Source organism: Monodon monoceros, unplaced genomic scaffold (genome assembly GCF_005190385.1).
Source record: "Monodon monoceros isolate NGI ecotype Baffin Bay Population unplaced genomic scaffold, NGI_Narwhal_1 Super_Scaffold_11, whole genome shotgun sequence".
NCBI classification, from domain to species: domain Eukaryota; kingdom Metazoa; phylum Chordata; class Mammalia; order Artiodactyla; family Monodontidae; genus Monodon; species Monodon monoceros.
In genome coordinates, this window is record NW_021703767.1 from 67,163,064 (window position 1) to 67,184,002 (window position 20,939).

At 42.1% G+C, this 20,939-nt stretch overlaps 1 protein-coding gene and 1 long non-coding RNA gene across 7 annotated transcripts; one reads left to right on the forward strand and one right to left on the reverse strand.

Moving 5' to 3' along the window:
- Window positions 1-3,415: 3,415 nt before the first annotated feature.
- Window positions 3,416-13,943, reverse strand: LOC114890500. 4 transcript variants are annotated; one of them, XR_003792304.1, is made up of 7 exons: window positions 13,730-13,943; window positions 13,574-13,628; window positions 13,120-13,228; window positions 11,789-11,900; window positions 11,619-11,658; window positions 6,343-6,523; window positions 3,416-3,667 (listed from the first exon to the last, which is right to left on the reverse strand). It is a non-coding gene; the product is annotated as an uncharacterized LOC114890500 (long non-coding RNA). The 4 variants fall into 4 exon arrangements; XR_003792301.1 differs by lacking the exons at window positions 3,416-3,667; window positions 6,343-6,523 and adding an exon at window positions 6,538-7,816; XR_003792303.1 differs by lacking the exons at window positions 3,416-3,667; window positions 6,343-6,523 and adding exons at window positions 6,538-7,816; window positions 12,578-12,684 and having other exon boundaries at window positions 13,574-13,782.
- Window positions 3,689-19,790, forward strand: FBXO40 (F-box protein 40). 3 transcript variants are annotated; one of them, XM_029214016.1, is made up of 5 exons: window positions 3,689-4,164; window positions 4,245-4,382; window positions 11,726-11,758; window positions 12,647-14,557; window positions 17,040-19,790. In XM_029214016.1, the coding sequence occupies exons 3-5, from the start codon at window positions 11,756-11,758 to the stop codon at window positions 17,253-17,255; spliced, it is 2,130 nt and encodes a 709-aa protein (XP_029069849.1). In that variant the 5' UTR covers window positions 3,689-4,164; window positions 4,245-4,382; window positions 11,726-11,755; the 3' UTR covers window positions 17,256-19,790. The 3 variants fall into 3 exon arrangements, with proteins under 3 accessions (XP_029069849.1, XP_029069850.1, XP_029069848.1); XM_029214017.1 differs by having other exon boundaries at window positions 4,294-4,382; XM_029214015.1 differs by having other exon boundaries at window positions 3,689-4,382.
- The last annotated feature ends 1,149 nt before the right edge of the window (window positions 19,791-20,939 follow it).

Genomic DNA, 20,939 nt, shown 5'->3' on the forward strand with positions numbered 1-20,939 from the left:
CACTTAAAGTCCATAGTTTACATTAGAGTTAGCTCTCAGTGTTGTACATTATATGGATTTTGACAAATAGGTAATTGTCATGTGTCCACCATTATAGTATCATATAGGATAGTTTCACTGCCCTAAAAATCCTCTGTGCTCCACCTATCCATCCCTTCCTCTCCCCTAATCTCTGGCAACCACTGATCCTTGTCTCCATAGTTTTGCTTTCAAATTAATAACTTTTCACCTTAAGAAACTAGAAAAAGAAGAGCAAAATAAATCCAAAGCAAGCAGAAGTAAGGAAATAAAGGCTAAAGTGGAAATAAATGAAATAGAGAATAGAAAAGCAATAGAGCAAACCAATGAAATCAAAGCAAGCTAGATAGAAGAAGAAGAAGAAGAAGAAGGAGAAGGAGAAGGAGAAGGAGAAGGAGGAGAAGGAGAAGGAGAAGGAGAAGGAGAAGAAGAAGAAGAAGAAGAAAAAGAGGGAGAAGAGAAAGAAGAAGATGAAGGGGAGGAGAAGGGGAGGGGAGGAGGAGGAAGGGGAGGAGGGGGACAAGGGAGAAGAAGAAGAAGAATCAAATTACTAGAATCAGAAATGGGATGTAACTACCAACCTTACAGAAATAAAAAGCATTATAAATAAATATTATGAACATTTGTGTTACTTTATAATTTGTATAACAAATTAGATAACTTAGATGAAATGGGCAAATTCCTAGGAAGACACAAAATACCAAATCTGACTCAACAAGAAATAGAAATGCTGCAAATAGACCTTTAACAAGTAAAGAGATTGAGTTAGTAATTAAAAACTTTCCACAAAGAAAAGTCCAGGCCCAGGTGGCATCATTGCTAAATTCTACTAAATGTTTAAAGAATTAACAATCCTTTACAAATTCGTCTAAAAAACAAGAGAACACTTCCTAACTCATTTTGAGACCAGTATTATCCTGATACCAAAACTGGACAGCTATATGTAAACAATGAGATTAATACATTCCCTCACACCACATGCAAAGATAGACTCAAAATGCTTTAAAGACCTAAATGTAAAACACGAAACCATAAAACTCCTAGAAGCAAACATAGGCAAAACACTCTTTGACATAAATCATAGCAATATTTTCTTGGATCAGTCCTAAGGCAAAAGAAAAAAGAGCAAAAATAAACATATGGGACCTAATTAAATTTAAAAGCTGCTGCACAGCAGAAGAAACCATAAACAAAACAAAAAGACAATCTATGGAATGGGAGAAAATATTTGCAAATGATGTGACCAAAAAGGTGTTAATATCCAAAATATACAAACAGCTTATACAACTCAATATCAAAAAAACAAGCAACCCTACTGAAAACTGGTCAGAAGACCTGGATAGACATTTCTCCAAAGAAGACATACAGCTGACTAACAGGCACATGAAAAGATGTTCAACACTGCTAACTATCAGAGATATGCAAATCAAAACCACAATGAGATATCACCTCACACCTGGCAGAATGACTATCATCAAAAAGTCTACAAATAACAAAGGTTGGAGAGGATGTGGGGAAAAGTGAACCCTTGAACACTGTCGGTGGTAATGTAAATTGGTGCAGCCACTATGGAAAACAATATGGAGGTTCCTCAAAAAACTAAAAATAGAACTACCATACTATCCAGCAATTCTACTCCTGGGTACATATCTGGAAAAAACAAAAACACTAATTTGAAAAGATACATGCACTCCAATGTTCATAGCAGCACTATTTACAATAGCCAAGACGTGGAAGCAACCCAAGTGCCCATCAACAGACAACTGCCTTAAGAAGATGTGCTATATATATACACAATGGAATATTACTCAGCCATAACAAAAAATGAAATACTGCCATTTGCAGCAACATGAATGGACCTAGAGATTACCATACTAAGTGAAGTCAGAAGAGAAAGACAAATACCATATGATATCACTTATATGTGGAATATAACATAAACGAACATAGCTAGAAAACAAGTTAGATCCTAGAGAAATGGAAATAAAAACAAAAATAAACAAATGGGACCTAATGAAACTTAAAAGCTTTTGCACAGCAAAGGAAACCATAAACGAGACCAAAAGACAATCCTCAGAATGGGAGAAAATATTTGCAAATGAAGCAACTGACAAAGGATTAATCTCCAAAATTTACAAGCAGCTCATGCAGCTCAATATCAAAAAGCAAACAACCCAATCCAGAAATGAGCAGAAGACCTAAATAGACATTTCTCCAAAGAAGACATACAGATTGCCAACAAACACATGAAAGGATGCTCAACATCACTGATCATTAGAGAAATGCAAATCAAAACTACAATGAGGTATCACCTCGCACCAGTCAGAATGGCCATCATCAGAAAGTCTACAAATAATAAATACTGAAGAGGGTGTGGAGAAAAGGAAACCCTCTTGCACTGTTGGTGGGAATGTGAATTGGTACAGCCACTATGGAAAACAGTATGGAGTTTTCTTAAAAAACTAAAAATAGAACTACCATACGACCTAGCAATCCCACTACTGGGCATATACCCTGAGAAAACCATAATTCAAAAACAGTCATGTATCAAAATGTTCATTGCAGCTCTACTTACAATAGCCAGGACATGGAAGCAACCTAAGTGTCCGTCAACAGATGAGTGGATAAAGAAGATGTGGCACATATATACAATGGAATATTACTCAGCCATAAAAAGAAATGAAATTGAGTTATTTGTAGTGAGGTGGTTGGACCTAGAGTCTGTCATACAGAGTGAAGTAAGTCAGAAAGAGAAAGACAAATACCGTATGCTAACACATATATATGGAATCTAAGAAAAAGAAAAACAAAAAGGTCATGAAGAACCTAGGGGCAAGATGGGAATAAAGACACAGAGTAACTAGAGAATGGAATTGAGGATATGGGGAGGGGGAAGTGTAAGCTGTGACAAAGTGAGAGAGTAGTATATGGACATATATACACTACTAAATGTAAAATAGATAGCTAGTGGGAAGCAGCCGCATAGCACAGGGAGATCAGCTCGGTGGTTTGTGACCACCTAGAGGGGTAGGATAGGGAGGGTGGGAGGGAGGGAGACACAAGAGGGAAGAGATATGGGAACATATGTATATGTATAACTGATTCACTTTGTTATAAAGCAGAAACTAGCACACCATTGTAAAGCAATTATACTCCAATAAAGATGTTAAAGAAAAAAAGAAAACAAGTTAGAGATGACCACTCACTACTTTTTTTTAAAATTAATTACTTTATTTATTTGTTTATATTTAGCTGCATTGGGTCTTTGTTGCTGCACGCGGGCTTTCTCTAGTTGCAGCGAGCAGGGGCTACTCTTCGTTGTGGTGCACAGACTTCTCATTGCGGTGGCTTCTCTTTTTGCAGGGCTCGGGCCCTAGGCGCGTGGGCTTCAGTAGTTGTGGCAAGTGGGCTCAATAGTTGTGGCTCGCGGGCCCTAGAGTGCAGGCTCGGTAGTTGTGGTACATGGTCTTAGTTGCTCCGCGGCATGTCGGATCTTCCCGGACCAGGGCTCGAACCCATGTCCCCTGCATTGGCAGGTGGATTCTCAACCACGGCGCCACCACGGAAGTCCCAACCACTCACTACGTTTTTCAATGTAGTGCTGGAAGATCTAGGCGAACAATTTACTTTCTATTCTCCGTCTTCTCATCTGTAAAATGAGAGAGTTGGACTAAGTGATAGCTAAGCCTCCTACCACCTCTAATTTTCTCAGACTGGACTTATTCTATGCCTGATTTCTGAATTACAAAATCTTCCTTTCCCAACCATCCGGGAAAGAAGAGGGCCAGGAGAGGACAGCCACTTGTCACGACAAGAAATAGGAGAAACAGGACCACATGTCACTTACACAAGTTGCTGCCTCAGCCAATGATAGGTTTAGGTGAAAAGCACTGTTATAATTAGAGCAGCAGCCTGTCCTGACTGCTCCACCAGCCACTGTGGGCACAGCTGGATCTGCCAACCACATGCACAGGACTCTGAGAGGCTGCTCGGGCCTTGAAATGATCCTTCTTACAAGGATTTTCCTTCTTCCTCAAGGGAAAGAAAACCCATTGATATAAAACCCCACTTGCCTTCAGGCTTCCCCTGCTAACTGCCACTCCAACAGAGACGGAGTGTGGACAAATACAGGAGAAAGAAAAAATCGTAAGCTGAGCCTGTCACATTGCCCCTTGTGATATAGTTTTATTTTTAACTTCAAAACACTTGAACTATTTCTGTTGAAGGTTTTTTCTCCTTTCCCTACCTCCTCGACGAAACCGTCCTCTGCTGCAGCCAATGCACGCCGAGCCACCTCCGGCAGTCTACTTGCTCACCATCAAGGGACACAGTCAGCAGATGCTGACCCAGCCCATGCCATTAAGGTAAGCTTTTCAAACGTGGGCAGGTTCATCAAGGGGAAATTTAGAGTGGTGAACATGGAGGCAGAGGCTGACTGAGCGGCATATCACCTTTTTGCTCTGAGTAAGAGGGTTGTTAAGCAAATTAAGTTACATATGGGGGTGAAAAGGTTAGCGCTGAGAATGAGACACAGCCATAGGTAAACTCCTGCTTTGAATCTAAAATCTTAGAGCAGGAAGAGATGACCTGCTTTCTAACAGCTTAGGCTCTTTCTTCTAAAATCAACCGTAGTGATAGCACATACTGGTTATGTGCTATCTCTAAGGTTACACAGTATTGATGGTGGTTCAGGATGGCGGGGGGGGAGGAGGTGGTGAGGAAATAGGCGGAAGGCCCAGAACCCAGGATTTCTGTTTTCTGAAGTCCAAATGTTGTGATCTTTCCCCAATCAGCATTTTCTATGTTAACTGCAAGTCATTCTCATGTACTTTAAATTCCATCACCTGTGTCACTCTACCAGTTAATTTAGCACAGTTGTATTTACTGCGTATATTATTTAAATTCTGCCTGCAGAGTTTAAGACCTGTTTTTCTTTAACAATATTCCCTAAACATGACTCACGCCTCCCCAGCTCTCTTGAATCCAAATGCATCTATGGAATAGAAGTGAAAGTATTTTACAAGTTGAAAAATGGTATATACATGCAAACCAAAAATTATCACAAATTTGAAACTTGCAAATACAGGGGGACAAAAGTAAAATGATTAATGATACTTGAGGAGTCAAACACTTTAAAGTGTAGATAGGTTATTTCTAGCTTTGGGAATAACAGCATAGTGTTGCATGCACAAACAAATTGGCAGGGATAAGGGAGCAGTGTTTCTTTTCCTGTTTTCCTCTGGACCTCGCTTTAGTGTTATACAGTTAAAAGTTCAGCTAAGGACATCCTAGGAAGTGGCCTGTGCAGCAAAAGGGATTCTGTACACTCTGAACTTTGCACTGTACAGGCTAAAGCCACCAATGTCAAGTAAAAGAAGACCTACCACCAGACACCTTAACTCCTGTTTCCTTCTTGCCTGCCTCTGTAACCTCCAGATGCATCCCATAACTCTGCTATAGGTGTCTGGGTTATAATTAGGCCTGTTTGCTAGGCACAATCAAATGCACTGTGTATAATTGCATAACTTCATTTAATTTTGTCAGAGTTTCCATGGCACAAAGGTCTTCAAGGGGTATACCGGGTACTTTCCTAGCAGTAACCAACCAGACCAGCTGACTCAGAGCTACTCCTAAATAATCCATCTAGTTTGCACTTTCTTGGCCAATACAAAACAGTGATTTAAAATACTGAAACTAATAATGTAAGTACAAGATGTGAGAATTAACTAGCTAATTAAATAACTAGAAAGTTTAAAGGTAGAGAGATTTCTAGTGTAGGTACAGAACTGCAGCTGGTGAGGCTGAATAGATTTGAGGGAGGATGATTTTTAGGGTATAGTGAAAAGGCTGAAATCATAGCCTGAAAGCCCAGGATTATGCGACCAGATGTGGGAACTATCCTCGGCCAACTGGTTGTGTTAAAATCTCAAGATGGAAAGGGATTACTTTAATATTTAACTTTATACATTTTCTTTCCATAGAATTAAGTATCTCCATAGCAGGGAAACAGATTAACGATGTATAATTAAAGTAACAGATTAATTGGCTGGTTAATAGGTTAACAGTTAATCTCTGTCCTTTAACTCTTGACCTTGTCACTTCCACTAAAGTTAAAGCTCAGGAATAAATAATTATGGCCAGGGCTAGCCACGTGAGGAGGCAAAATAGTCACTGCATCATGTGAGGGGTGCTGGGAGGGCCCCTTGCCTAAAAATATCTCCCTGACACCAACCCTGATTGCCTACTAGCTTTATAGTGAAGAATGTTAAAACTATTTTCTGTTAATTGCATTCTCTTTTGCTTGAGTCAGTGATTTAAATATACCTGCTTTATGCCTTCTCATGACCTTGTTGGCCAGTGACACTTGGTCACCACCTCTTCCTCATTCTTCCAGGCCTTGTCCTGCTTTGCCCTTGGTACCATCTAAGCTGCCCGTATGCCCTGGGCCGTCGTCATGCAGGTAGCTCTGTGTGGCACTGTGGTTTCTACAGAATTTCTCAGTAAACTATCAAGGTGAAGTAGAAAAAAGAAAAGCATGTGAGTAGCGTCAGAGACTGTGGGAGCATAAGCAAGACACATCACTTCTCTGGGCCTCAGTTTCTCTTGTGAAAAATGAAGAGTTTAACCTAGACTCTTTCCTAGACCATTTGTTCTACCAGATCAGAAGCTGCATTTCAAAAAAGATTGCCCAGGTGATTCCTATGCACACTGAAGTTTGAGAAGCTCCAGAGTAGAGGATTTCTGGTTATCTACCTGAGCCAGATTCCTGATTCTATGACTGTAAGTGTTGAGAACAAGTTGTAACCTCCTACAAACAATTCTGGCAGCATTCAGAGTATCTGTTATAACTGGAGTCCACTGAGTCTTTTCCATTCAGTTAAGGCAACATTAACCAAATAAAGTTGAAAACATTTATTTTTCTTCCTTTAAAACAAAACAACAACAACAAAAAAACACAAATCAGCATATATCTGACATCATTACCCCTTCCTCCTAAAGGTCTCAAATTGCTCTCACGGGTGTTTCAAATGCTGCCTTCTTCAGGGTCCTGTTCAACTCCATCCAATCCAATCCTTCACTGAGGGCTGATGGAGTGCTGGGAGCCCTGTTAGCTGTACTCACTCTCAGGGCCTCAGAAGTCACTCCTGTACCCCTCCTGGGACATTCCCACCCTCTGCCGATAGTCCAGTCAGAGCTCCTTTCACAGCCTACACACATTCCATGGGTCCCAGCACTTCTGTTCCGTTTATGCCCTTCATCAGGTCGTTCACCACTCACACCATCACAGCAACTTCCCTCGGGTTGTACCAACACCCAGAGTCAGTCGCGAGAGGAGACAAGTCTCAATTGAAACCTTCCTTTTTATTTATTTATTTATTAAATAAATAAATTTATTTATTTTTGGCTGTGTTGGGTCTTCATTGCTGCTGGCAGGCTTTCTCTACCTGCGGCGAGCAGGGGCTACTCTTCGTAGCGGTGCGCGGGCTTCTCATTGCGGTGGCTTCTCTTGTTGCAGAGCACAGGCTCTAGTCACGCAGGCTTCAGTAGTTGTGGCTCGTGAGCCCTAGAGCACAGGCTCAGTAGTTGTGGTGCACGGGCTTAGTCGCTCTGCGGCATGTGGGATCTTCCTGGACCAGGGCTCAAACCCGTGTCCACTGCATTGGCAGGAGGATTCTTAACCACTGTGCCACCAGGGAAGTCTCTATAGTGCAGATTTTTAACCTTAAAAATCTTCCCTGCCACATTTGTATTCCCTGAAATGCAAAGGCATGGAACCTGCGCAGTCTTCTTGTTTCCTCTATTCAGAAGGGCACAGTATGGGTTGTAGTCCAGAGGAGGACCAAAAAAGAAAAAAAAATCATCATAGGCATGGAGGATCTTCCTAATGTGAAGCATCCAGCTTCTCTACAATTTGGAAAGATTATACAGGTAGACGCCTTTCTGTGCCCCAACTGGGGGAAAAAAAGGCTTTCCCCTTACAGACTCCAGCCATGGGCTTGCATTCTCCCCAAATCATGGAGATGGACCACAAATGTCTCTATGGGTCTCTGATGGACACAGTGTTATGTAGCAGACAGTAGAGTTTGAAGCCAGACAAACTTAGGCTTCTTTGTGCCTCAGTGTCCTTATCAGTAAACTGGAGATGGTAATGCCCACCTCTCATTATTATTGTGAGGATTAAATGAGATGTTATGTAAATGCACATGTTAAGCACTAATATTTTATTTCTCTTCCACTATGACATCCAAAATGGAGAAATCACTCCATCTAGGAAACTCAGACAGACCCCATGGAGGATAAGAATCCAGTCACTGCACAGGAACAGAAATTGGGAGAACAGGGCATCTCATGTCACAAGACAACCAATGATAAATCTAATTTGATTAAATTGAGGCAACAGCAGCTGACTCCAACTTAAGGTGACCAATCAGCTGTCTAAGTTTGCCTGGGAATAAGAGGTTTCCTGGGACCTGGGACTTTCAGTGCTCAAACCAGGAGAGACCGAGGCAAACCAGGATGATTGGTTACCCTGTTTCTCCAGCAATAATTAGACTATCAACAATTTTGGATTGTCCTTTATCTCAGTGGGAAAGATTTCCCCCAGATATACAACAAAAGGTTCAGATGTGATTTTTTATGCCCTTAGGCTATATTTGTCTTTCTCCTTTCCTCCACTGACAAATGTCTCCAAAAAGTCATCTCCACTCAGTGTCTTTCTGCTCAGCACATGCCTTCTCTCAAAGTCACTCATCTGGGGTAGCTCCAGAGCCTGGCAGAAGATCCTTAAATAGCAACATAAAGCAACAGTATCCTTGTTGCCTGCCTTCATTGCTTTTCTTTTCTCTTAAAGGAGTATTTTCAAATAACCTCAAAGAGATGGAGAGCAATAAGACTCCACCACAAATGTTCCCAGCTTCAATAACGCTGTTGCTAAGAACCATCTTTATAATGCTGAAGGATAAGAAATGATTGGCAACAAGGACCTACTGTGTACCACAGGGAATTATACTCAATATTTTGTAATAATCTATAAGGGAAAATAATCTTAAAAAATTGATATAGATGTATATATAACTGAATCACTTTGCTGTACACCTGAAACTAACACAACATTGTAAATCAACTATTCTTCAATTAAAAAAAGAAGAAGGAGAAGAAGGAGAAGGAGAGGAAGAGGAAGAGGAAGAAGGGGGAGAAAAAGAAATGATTGGGCTTAGAGTTCATCACTATTGTCCCTCCAGCCAGACACATGCCTGCTGATAGGGGCAGAGTTCTCACTACATACATTGAGTGCACAGAACTAGCCAGAGCTGCTTTGCCCTTGCTGGAAACTGGGCTCAACTTTGTGACAGAACCCGGTTGGCAAATACGAAGTTGGATATTCCTGGTGCTATTAGCTTTTTTCACATAACCTTACTCCATTTGTGATCTGCCTCTTCTTCCCCATCTAGAAACCAACAGGGGACCCTGAGTCATTCAGAGTCCATTCTTGATGAATGTCTATTATGAATAGAAAGCAGATGATCACGTTCTCCCAGCCAGGGCACAGGCCCTGCCAGCATTGGAGTGTGTGCTTAATAGCTTTCTCCTCTACTCCAAACAAATGCTAGATTTTGAATGGCCAAGGGTCCCACCTCACAGCTGAAATGCAAATGCTCTGGCAAGAGCTCTTTGGGGACCTGCCATGAGCAGTGGCATTGTCATCCCTGTTCTTAACCTCACAGCAGCATTGGAGGCCATCACTCACCCTTTCCTTTACATCTAGCAACAATAGTCCTGACTCTCTTAGCTCACTGGTCTCTCCTTCTCTGGCTCTGCTTCTTCTTATTGTCCCCAAAGTGGTCATACTTAGCCTTGTACTTCATGGCTCAGATTTCTATTCTGTGTTCTCACTTCCCCAGTTATGGCTTCCTCTTACTTTTAAGTGGATAATTCTCAAGTCTGAACCTCTACATTCTAACCCCTCATCTTCCCACCCACATGATCTGTCATCACCTAAAGCAACTTGTATTACACTTGCTGGACCCATTTTTCTTCCCAAAACAGTTCCCTTCTTAGACCTCTATTTTTCTCAGAATTACACCCAACATTCTCTCTTCTTAGTTCACCTTCTTGGCACCACCTTTGACTCTTCTTCTTCCCCCATCTCCAGCCAGAAGCAAAAATGTTAGTTGATCCTCCCTTGTAATGTCTCCTGTCTGTCCCATCTTGCCTGTTTCTATTGTCATCAGTCTCACAATCTCAGCCTCCGTCATGTTCTCTACATAGCAGTTTCTAACGCTAGGTCTTTCCACTCCATTCTTCCACTACTACTGGTTAACACCCCAATTACAATGGTAAATGGTTCCTTACTGAGTACCAAATAATTCTAGATGCTTGAGCCTAATATTTATGAATTTCTATAAGTCCATAATGGGCTTTTCCCCCCAGGAGTGATCTGGAATATGGCAGGAGCCTACCTGAATGTTCAATTGTATGTTAAAAGATCAAGTAGCTAGACTCTTGCATCCAAAAGATGTGCTCTTTGCCTGATCCTATTCTGCTCCATCTCAGTCCTACCCTCACAGCTTTTCCACTCTGCTCAGCTCCCTCTCTGTCTGATTAATCTTCTAGTTAACCCTGAAGCTACTGATGGTCAGGCTGACTATTAGGGTATGAGGTATCCCTCTATAGCCTAAGAGGGATTCTGGCGTGATCCCTCTTCCACACTTATAGTGCATGAGTCAGATGGGGAATGTGTTAAGAATGTAAATTCCAGGCACCCTTCGCTCAGGTCAGGGGTGCAGCCAGCATCTATAGCAGTGTTGTCCAATAGAGTAGCTACTGAACACTTGAAGTGTAGCTAATATGACTTGAGGAACTGAATTATTAATTCTAGTTCATTTTGATTAATTTAAATTTAAATAGCCACATGTGGCTACCATATTGAACAGTGGGGATCTATACATTTAACAAGAATCACAGCTGATTCTAATGAACAATAGTGTTTAAAGCCACTTTAACAAGCAGTCCGGGTGACCCTTATGCTCACTTACTGGTACATAGTAGGTAATCAAAAATGTTTGTTGAATGAATGGATGAACAAATGAATACATGAATGAACTAGCATACAATTTCCTTGAGATTTAAGGCTGTCTCTTCTAAAAAAGAAAAGTTGAGGGGGATTTTCCAGAGGAAAAGAGGCTAAAAAGATTTAACAAACAAATGTAATAAATTAACCTTAAAGGGATCCTCAGTTCAAAACTGAGTTGTTTTTTAAAAAGTATGGAAGATATTTTGGAGATAATTGGGAAAATTTGAATATAGACAGCATGTTACATGATATTAGAAAATTATTTTTAGTTTTCTTAGGTGAGATAATGTTACTGTAGTTACAAAAAAATGTCTTTATTCTTAGAAAATACATGCTGAAGTACTTACAGATGAAGTGTCATGACATCAGCAACTTATCTTCAAGTGGTTTGGCAAAAAATGTGTGTGTGTGTGTGTGTGTGTGTGTGTGTGTTGAGAGAGAGAGAAAGTGAAAGGGGCAAAATGTTAACAATTGTTGTATCTAGGTAGAGTATATTTGACTGCAAAATGTGGGCCAGGACACTTACCTCCAGGGTGGTGGAAGAATACATGAAGTCTCTTCGGCCCCTTTTAAAACAGATAAAATACTTTTCTTACTAATCATTCATATTTGTATATTTATATTTTCCCCTAGAGTTACAAAGCAAGAAGAAATTTGGAAGCTATGGTAAGTACCAGGTGCTTATTGGAAATTTACCTTTCACAGGTCCAGGTCTGGCTTCATTTAGCCTGTAGCCCAAGCATCTGGCAGATTTATCCTTTTGGTCTGATGATATATATTGGCCGAACCATAGACGCTAGAGCAGAACCTAGAAGAAACCAACACAGAATAGGGGGAAATCATAGACCTGAGAAAGATCTGTGAGCAAAGATTTTTAGTAAAACTTTACATATGAAAAAGCAAAAAATCCAGGTATAACCTAAATGGCTAACAATTCCTTCATTCAGCAAATATTACTGAGTGCTTACAATGGTCCAGGCCCTGTGACAGGTGCTGGGGACCAAGATGTGAACAAAATCAGACATGCCCCATGTCCTCCCAGCATACCCCCTAGTGGTAGTTGGTTAAATGAATGACAGAACACTCATTCTGGAATGTTACACTGCCATTATGAAGAAAGTTTGCAAAGAAAAATTAATAAAACAGCCTAGACATGTCATAATAGCAAGTTAAAGCAGAATGCAAAATTGTATTCATAGTATTAACTGTGTCATATAAATCCTCCACAACCCACAACTCAAAAATAGCAATTGTCACCCTTGTAGCCCATTACTTTCACCTTTGTTTTTTTTCTATTCTCAACACAGCTAATACATAGAATAAACTATTGGGAAATAAAGAGAAGAGTATTGATAGCTGTTATTTCTAGGTTGTGTGGGATTATGAGTATTTTTGCTTTCTTCTTATGATTTTCTATATTTTTCAAGATTCCTACAATAAACATGAATAAACAGGAAATAAGTCAATTAAAACTTAAACACTCACAGACACGCATAGAGCTTCTCTTCCAACAGTCATTTGTTTTCTCTTTCCCCTTGCCTTTGGTGTCTCCAGCGTAGGGCGTGCAGGCCTCCACCAGGGCAGCACAGGCACTGTGACAGATGCTTCAACCGTCACTGCCACATGCCTATGGAGCCTGGTGTCTCCTGCCTGGTGATAAACTGCCACCTGTCCTGCGGTGCTACCTTCCACATGTGCAAAGAGGCAGAGCACGAGCTCCTGTGCCCTTTAGAGCAGGTTCCGTGCCTCAACTCCGAATATGGCTGCCCCCTTTCCATTTCCCGTCACAAGCTGGCCAAGCACCTGCAAGTGTGCCCCGCCAGCGTGGTCTGCTGCTCCATGGAGTGGAACCGCTGGCCAAACATGGACTCTGAAACAGCCCTTCACGAGAACATCATGAAAGAGACCCCCAATGAGGAGTGCTTGGACACAGCCCTGGCCCTCCAAGACCAGAAGGTCCTCTTTAGATCTCTGAAAATGGTAGAACTTTTCCCAGAAACTAGAGAATCCATGGAAGAGGAACCTACCATGAATGGTGAAGCCAGTTGGAAGGAAATGGAAGGAGCGGTGGGTGGGGCAGATGCTGGTTTGGTAACAAGCGGCTCTCTGTCAACCACCAATGGAGAGGTGGCAGAGCTGAGTCAAGAAGAACGAGAGGTATTAGCCAAAACCAAAGAAGGGATGGACCTAGCCAAGTTTGACAAGTGGGAAAATATGTTCAGCAAAGAGCATGCGGCGTCTGCTTTAACGAGCTCATCAGTGAGCAGTGAGAGCAAGAGCAGGGATGGCCCAGAGAAAGAACAGATTTCCAGCAGCAACAACATGGTAGAAAAGAGCGCTGCCAAAGGGAAGGAAACACAGGAAGACCAGAAGCAGCAGGACTTTCATGAAGCCATAGAAAAGTCAGGGCTTGCCCCTTGGCAGGATGGTGTTCTGGAAAGACTGAAAACAGCCATGGATGCAAAGGACTATAATATGTACCTGGTGCACAATGGGAGGATGCTTATTCACTTTGGTCAGATGCCTGCTTGTACACCTAAAGAGAGAGACTTTGTTTATGGCAAACTCGAGGCTCAGGAAGTGAAGACTGTTTATACCTTCAAAGTTCCCATGAGCTACTGTGGGAAGCGGGCTCACCTCAGAGACACCTTGTTGAGTAGTAGGCCAAGTGAACACAAGGCAGTAGATACTTTGGATTTAGGGATCACTGTGGAGGACCTCCCCAAATCAGATCTCATCAAGACCACCCTGCTGTGTGCTCTGGAAAGAGAACTCAAAGGTCATGTCATCTCTGAGTCCAGGAGCATTGATGGGCTGTTCATGGATTTTGCTACACAGACATACAGTTTTGAGCCAGAACAATTTTCCTCCAGGACGGTGCTGGCTGACCTTCTAACCACTGCTAATCTGAATGGGCTCCATATGGAGCTCCACAGTGAGTGTGTGACCAGGAGACACAACAAGAGCAGTTCTGCCTTTACTTTCACTTGCAACAAATTCTTCAGGAGGGATGAATTTCCCCTACATTTCAAGAATGTCCACACAGACATTCAGTCATGTCTCAATGGTTGGTTCCAGCACCGATGCCCCCTTGCCTACTTGGGATGTACCTTTATTCAAAACCATTTCTGTCCCCCAGGGAAAAAGGCAAAAGTAATCTATAGTCAGGAGCTCAAGACCTTTGCCATCAAGCCGGAGGTTGCTTCAGAGCTGAGTGAGGGAGGGAACAACCATCTCTCAGGCCGTGAAGGAAAAACCCAGAATTCTCTAACCAGCCTGCCCCTGGAGGTTTTGCAGTACATTGCTGGGTTCTTAGACAGCATCAGCCTAGCCCAGCTCTCCCAGGTGTCCGTGCTGACGAGGAATATCTGTGCCACTTTGTTACAAGAGAGAGGGATGGTCCTCCTGCAGTGGAAGAAGAAGAGGTATTCCCATGGAGGCACCTCGTGGAGAGTTCACAGAAAGGCAAGTAAATAGTCATTCACTTATTCATTCATTCAATAAGTATTTACTAAGGGCCTTCTGTGCACCAAGCCGTGTGCTAGGCACTGAGATTGTACTAGGTTACCGGGAATAAAACACAAGTCTATGAACTCAAGGAGGTCAGCATAGTAGAGGAGACAGACCCATAAATATAAAAATGGCAATACAAATGGTAATGCCTATTTATGTATGTGTCCTGCATGTCTTCCGTTTGCTCACACGATCCATTCTCCATCGTGATCTGTCCCCCAGGAGGCTGATCTTTACAGACTAGCTTAACCAGCTCCCCTGCCCTCCAGCTTCCAGTTGGGCTAATCTAACGGGAGTGTATCAGCAGGAGATGGTCAGGAGGGAGAAGAGTGAGGTTGACATGGCTATTCTTCTGGCTTCCTTCCTGCATGCATTCTCCCCTCCATGACATTTTGCACTGGCCATGTCCCTCCAACTGTACCTGATATCTGATAGGTTACCGATTCTGGGTTCCATTGACTTCCTTCCTCCCTTTCAGGCCCAGGGTAGTAACACTCTAGATTGTTACTAGCCTGGGTTTTCTATACCCTGCCCACACATTTGTATATCATTCCTTTATAAAATTCTCTTCAGATTACCCAGTTTGAGTGTGCCATCTGTTTTCTGCCTGGACTCCAACTGATACAATATGCCAACAAATTCTCCTCAGCCCTCTGTCAACTAATTTATTTACAAACAAGTTTTGCCCCTGTTGAATTCATTTTGAAATTCTAAAATAATTTGGTCCACTGATTTCCCCTGGTTCAAATGCTTATTTAATTTTTTTTTAAAAACTCTGCTGTATAGATCAAAGAATCTTTCCCTTTGGAAAAACCTCATCCCCTTTTCCCAATCAGGTTAGGCTTGCTTAACTGTATAAGTTCTATTGGCTTGTACTCTATAGAAGTGAAACTCCCAATTCGTCATATCCAAGGTGCCATAGCACCATAGCATCCTTTCTTATGGTACATATATTGGTAATGTGAAACACAAATTTATGATGCCCATTTAGGTCAATAATTCCAAAATCTCACTGTTGAGTCTCTTCCCAGTATGTGGGTATATGCAAACTGGTATTGGGGAGTTAGGAGATGCTTACATCTATTTTTATTATGTCTAAAACATCTTGCATATTTTCTATTATTTATTCCCTGAGCAGTCTTCTTCAAAAAATAATTATCAGACTCTCCCTCATGAATTCATGCTTGAATCCATGCCTGCAATCCATGTGTTAGGTAATGACTGCCAACCAACCATGTGTTAGGCATAAACGTGAATAAGACTAAGACCCTGCCTTTGGGAATTGTATTGCCAAGATACAATGTATCATTTAGAACTACCTAATATCTTCCTCTGTAAAATCAAATGCAAATAATTTAAGTTACATACTAGAAATTTCATTATTTTTTGGCTCACATTTTTTCCCAATTCAGTGATTGCTGACCACTCTTAAATATCATTTGGGACAAACTAATTTCCTTGCAGAAAGGAAGAAAGAGAGTTTAGTTGGAGCTAAAGAATGCTTATATTAAAATGGCCTTTTAAAGTACAAAGGGAAATAGTTCCAAGATCACAGGATACACTTTTCTTATATAGTAACAATGACAAGAAACTGAGGGTGAAATGATCAGGTTGAAGGATATCAGATTATGCCTATCCTCATAGGCAGATTTTAAAACTAGTGGCTTTGCCACCACATCCTAGGTGGAAAGGCCCACAGGGATTTGAGTGCCAGACTTCTAGATTTCTCCTAAGGTTTCTGTTCTACTGAGACTCTTATTAGTTAACATACTAATTTAGTTTTAGTTTTAAGCAATAGAAAACCAACTTAACATGAAAAACAATAAAGGGAATTTATTGGCCCATATAACTGAAGAGTGCAAAGGTGATGGCTTCAGGTATGGCTTGATCTAGCAGCTCAAAATGCCCCCAAATGACCTTTTTACTCTCTATTTCTTATCTCTACTTCCTCGCTTGTGGCTCCACTCTAAGACACAGTTCTCCCTTCGTGGTCCCTGGTGGCTGCCAGAAGCTCCTAAGACTGTAGCTTCCAAGTTCAAGCACAGAGGGGAAAAGAGAATCTGCTTCTTGGTATCACAAACAAAGTTTCTGGAGTAGAGTCTCATTGGCACTGGTTGTCCTGATTTGAACCATATGTCTATTCTAGAACTAACCACTGTTCCTGGGGAGGTGGGGGATGGGGGAAGGGTATATGTCAATAAGCAGGTTGGTGTTAGTCATTTCCACACAACACATGGCTGGCTGGGATGATTATCAGTTGCAAGGGGGAACTAGGAATTGGATGCTGGAGAAAGGACTAACAAATGTATGCTGCGGCCACTAAATACTCTCAGGAATCTAAGAACAGAAAGGCATTTCCCCACACTGTTCAAACAAAGCTGGCCTGAGGGTAACACCCCAGTGTTTACTTTGGAACTTCTCTCTTTCCTCATAGATCTGGCAATTCAGCAGCCTCTTCTCCAAAATCAAGGGCTGGGAGTTTAATGAAGTTGCCTCCATGTCTGAGCACCTGAAGTCCTGTCCTTTCAACGTTATAGAACACAAGACTGACCCGATTCTTTTGACCAGCATGTGTCAGCCCCGTGAGCAGGCCTCAGAGACTTTAGTCACCACCTTTAATGCCAGACCAAGAGGAAGACACACCTACTGAAGGCTCAGAAGCCACCCTTCTTGGATTCCCACTCAGGGTTACTGAAAGTTCGACAGAGTTTGGTTTTGAGGACTTCCTTCTGTAAACTGCAAATGTGCTTATCTGGGTGTTTTGGAACATGCAATGTCCTTCAAAACCTGAGCAGCTGCACAAGGCCGAAGAATTTCCTAAGCCATGGCTGTATAACTGCTATAGTGCCATACTGATAACTTATTTCCTCCCTCACCCCACACTCTTTTTCTAAAATAAATCAGTCTGTGAAGTATTTTAAATAGGTGACTTGAGGCCATTTGGAAGATGAGATGAGAGAGCCGTGAAATTCCATAACCAGCACAGGCCTGTGCTTTTGTGGAGAGCTTTTCAGTTTATAAGCACTTGTAATGATATGGAGCAGGCAATGTAGGGATGGGGACTGACATGCCTCCCAGGGCACCCAGGGTGAAGGGCACAGTTTGAAGTTTCTGGAGCTGGGGTTGTCCTGACAGCCAAGTCCAGGGCTTTTTTTAGTTGCCCCACTGCCTCTAAGCCCAGACAGTCCAAACAGCCCGAAAGAATAGAGACCTAGGCTAAGCACAACAGCCTCGAGGACACCAAAGGCCAAAGGATGAGAGGTAGAAATGAGGTCCTAGAATGAGATTGTTGTGTAGAATCTTGGCAACATATAGAAGGACAGCCTTGAAAAATGAAGAAGAATCCAGAGGAGATATTATATTTATGGAGAAAATTAGGACCAAAAGCCAGAGCCTACTTTCAAACATTTTAATAGTGGCTTGAGAGTCAAGGTTCTTTTCCTCTGAAAATTATATTCTCCGTCTGGATTAGGGAGAGCACAGGCACGGGGCAGCACTACCCTGGGCTAAGTGAAATGATCACAAGACACTAACACCAACTTCAGTGTCATGTCAGAATGCACAGGGTAGCCCAAGGAGACCTCGCATTTGGAAAAGTCCAGACGAGGCCCACTGCAGCTCCTGTGGTACCAGTCGCCAGGTCCTAGACATCACTTGAGTACCCCATCGGGATTCTTGAGAAGGAAGACATCTGAACATAGTGATTCCCTATAATTGCTCCTACCTATTGCTGGCCATGACTGCATTCTGTCAAAAGTGCGTGACACTTCTGGGTTTTGGTAACAAATAGTTAAAACTTATGAGAACACAAGTAAGATAAAACTACACAATAGAAGCTGGCATCCCTTAAAGCAGGGTTTCATGGAACTACTGACATTTTAGACTGGATAATTCTTTGTCATAAGGGACTGCCCTATGTGTTATAGGATGTTTAGCAACACCCTTGACCTCTATCCAATAGATACTAGTAGCACCGCTACAGCTATAACAACCAAAAATGTCTCCAGACATTGCTAAAAATCCTCTGGGAGCAAGATCACTCCTGGTTGAGAACAACTGCCGTAAAGAATGACATGCTGATGGCAGTAAATTAGGATAAGCTTTTTAGTACAGCAAATTCTTATCTCACATAGTTATCTACAATGGTCATGATTTCATGCAGCTCTTCTTTCTTTACCAAATAGGTTTTAGACACATGATGATTTTAAGTTGGGAACCAAATGGAGATGGTTTGCTTGGTGTGGCTTCACGTCCCTGGGTCACAGTGCAAAAAGTATATCTATCAGCTCTCCAGGTATAGCTGAAGCCAGGAAGGCTGAGCTATTTATCTTAACCCTAACCCTAACCCTCACCCTAGCCCTAGCCCTAACCCTAACCCTCTCTCTTTAATTGATGCCATTTCCCTAGCAGTCCTCAGCAAGTGAGAAAGAAGGGAAAAGGAGGATGGGCATTGTGGGGGAGCAGAGAACAAAGAATTTAACCACCAACAACAATAAACAGTCTAGTCAATATGAATGTTTGTTATTGCCTGGGTTCCCCTCTGAACATGGTTCAGAGCTGGTATAGATGAAGTAGATGACACCCCTGAGAAGAGTCAAGAAGGCATTAAAGCAAATCCCAGAGTAGAAGTATGCTCATCTTCCATTATAATGTGCCACTTGGTACTACTGAGTAACGTAACTCTATTTTTCCTAATCCTTATTGTTTGGTTTATATTTCACATTTGTATATAAGGTGCCATTTTCTAAAAAATATAACTAAAATATGAGCTAAGATTTTATTCAGTGAAGATGAATAACTGCGACAGCTAAGCAGTGAAGTGGGAGAAAAGGAACTGATCCAGGGTTCAGTTCCATGTGTTTTGAATCTAGTCCTTCCTATATGGAGGAAGAAAGTTCTGAAAATCCATTTTGGGTTTCTTATTTTATTAGAAAAAGAAAGCAAGGGGAGCTGTAGACTAAGGGAGGTGAAAATCCGGGGCTAACATGAGCTGCAAGAGAAGTATAGAGAAAGGAAGAGAGCAGAGGGCTCTTCCTTGACATTCTGGGCAGCCCAGGGTGTGGGAGGGCATTCAGGAGACTAACCGCACTGCTCTGTGGGCCCCACCCTTCCAGGCACGCTTTACTTTCCCAGCTGCTGCCTTCAGCACAATACTGAGCTGATCAACATCATCAAACACATTTTACAAGGTATCTAATTGTATATGTCGCAGGAAACCAGAGTATTGCAGTTATCCACTGGCCTACACAATCAAGCACATCTTATGGTGAGAGGGCAACTGGAGAAAAAGGGAAGCCTTTTAGAGAGATGGTGGATTAGACAGATGATTTGATTAGTGGGATGAAGCTGTAGTGAGCAGCGTGAGCAGCAAGCATCACCTGAGAGAGGCAAGACAGCTAGACACGGCTTCAGATTAAGAAGCAGCTAAGGAGAGTGAAAGGGGACTGTGGACCCAAGAATAGGAGCCTGGACAGGGAGGTGTCTGCGAGCAGAGCCCTTGAAGAGAATCACCACCAAGAAAGTCAGTCCAAGTAGAGATCAGCCAAATGTGGAGGGCGAGGTCTATAGAACTGAGGCAGAAAGGACTTTATTGCCTTAATAATATAAGGATCTGGAAAAGAAGTTTCTGTCTTATAATGAAGGGAAAAGTGAAAAGCAAGGTGGAACTTGGATGTAAGAATAAAACCACTGCAAAAGTCTGATCTATGTGTGATGTCAGATCAAACTGAAGTGAAGAATGAGATTGTGTATATCTAGTATGACTTACCTCTATGCACTGGAAACCCCAATGTCTCTATAGGCAGAAATAAAAGCTGCTTTTCACTCTGAAAGTCTAACTGGGTGAATCTTATAAGTGAGGTGTAGAGACAGATGTGTGATTCACTGGCATAGAAGTCGCTGTGGAAACAAAGGAGTGTGTGTCTTGAAGAAAAGCCAAGGAATGAGCCTGAGGGATGCAGTGCTCTAAGCACATGGACAGCTCACCACTGAACTTTTAAGGACTTTTATAAAGTCCTGCAGCAACTATGGGTCTCAGACACCAATCCTAGCTCTTCCTTGATCCCACTGTCTTCTCCATCTTTGAAAGCTGAATCCAACTTCAGATACCGGTTATAGCACAGACTTCTATTTTCCACCAATCAAAGATCCCCTATACCAAATCCCTGACTTTCATTTCGATTTGATTTTGGTTTTGCCTAGGATCTCCTATTCTGGACCTTGCCGAGCCCAATGGCCTGGGGGTTAGAATAAACTCACCGTGTCCTGGCCTTTCATTCTCCCTCATCCCCATACTTTGCTTGGTGATTTGCTTTTTGCCTATCACTGGCCGTCC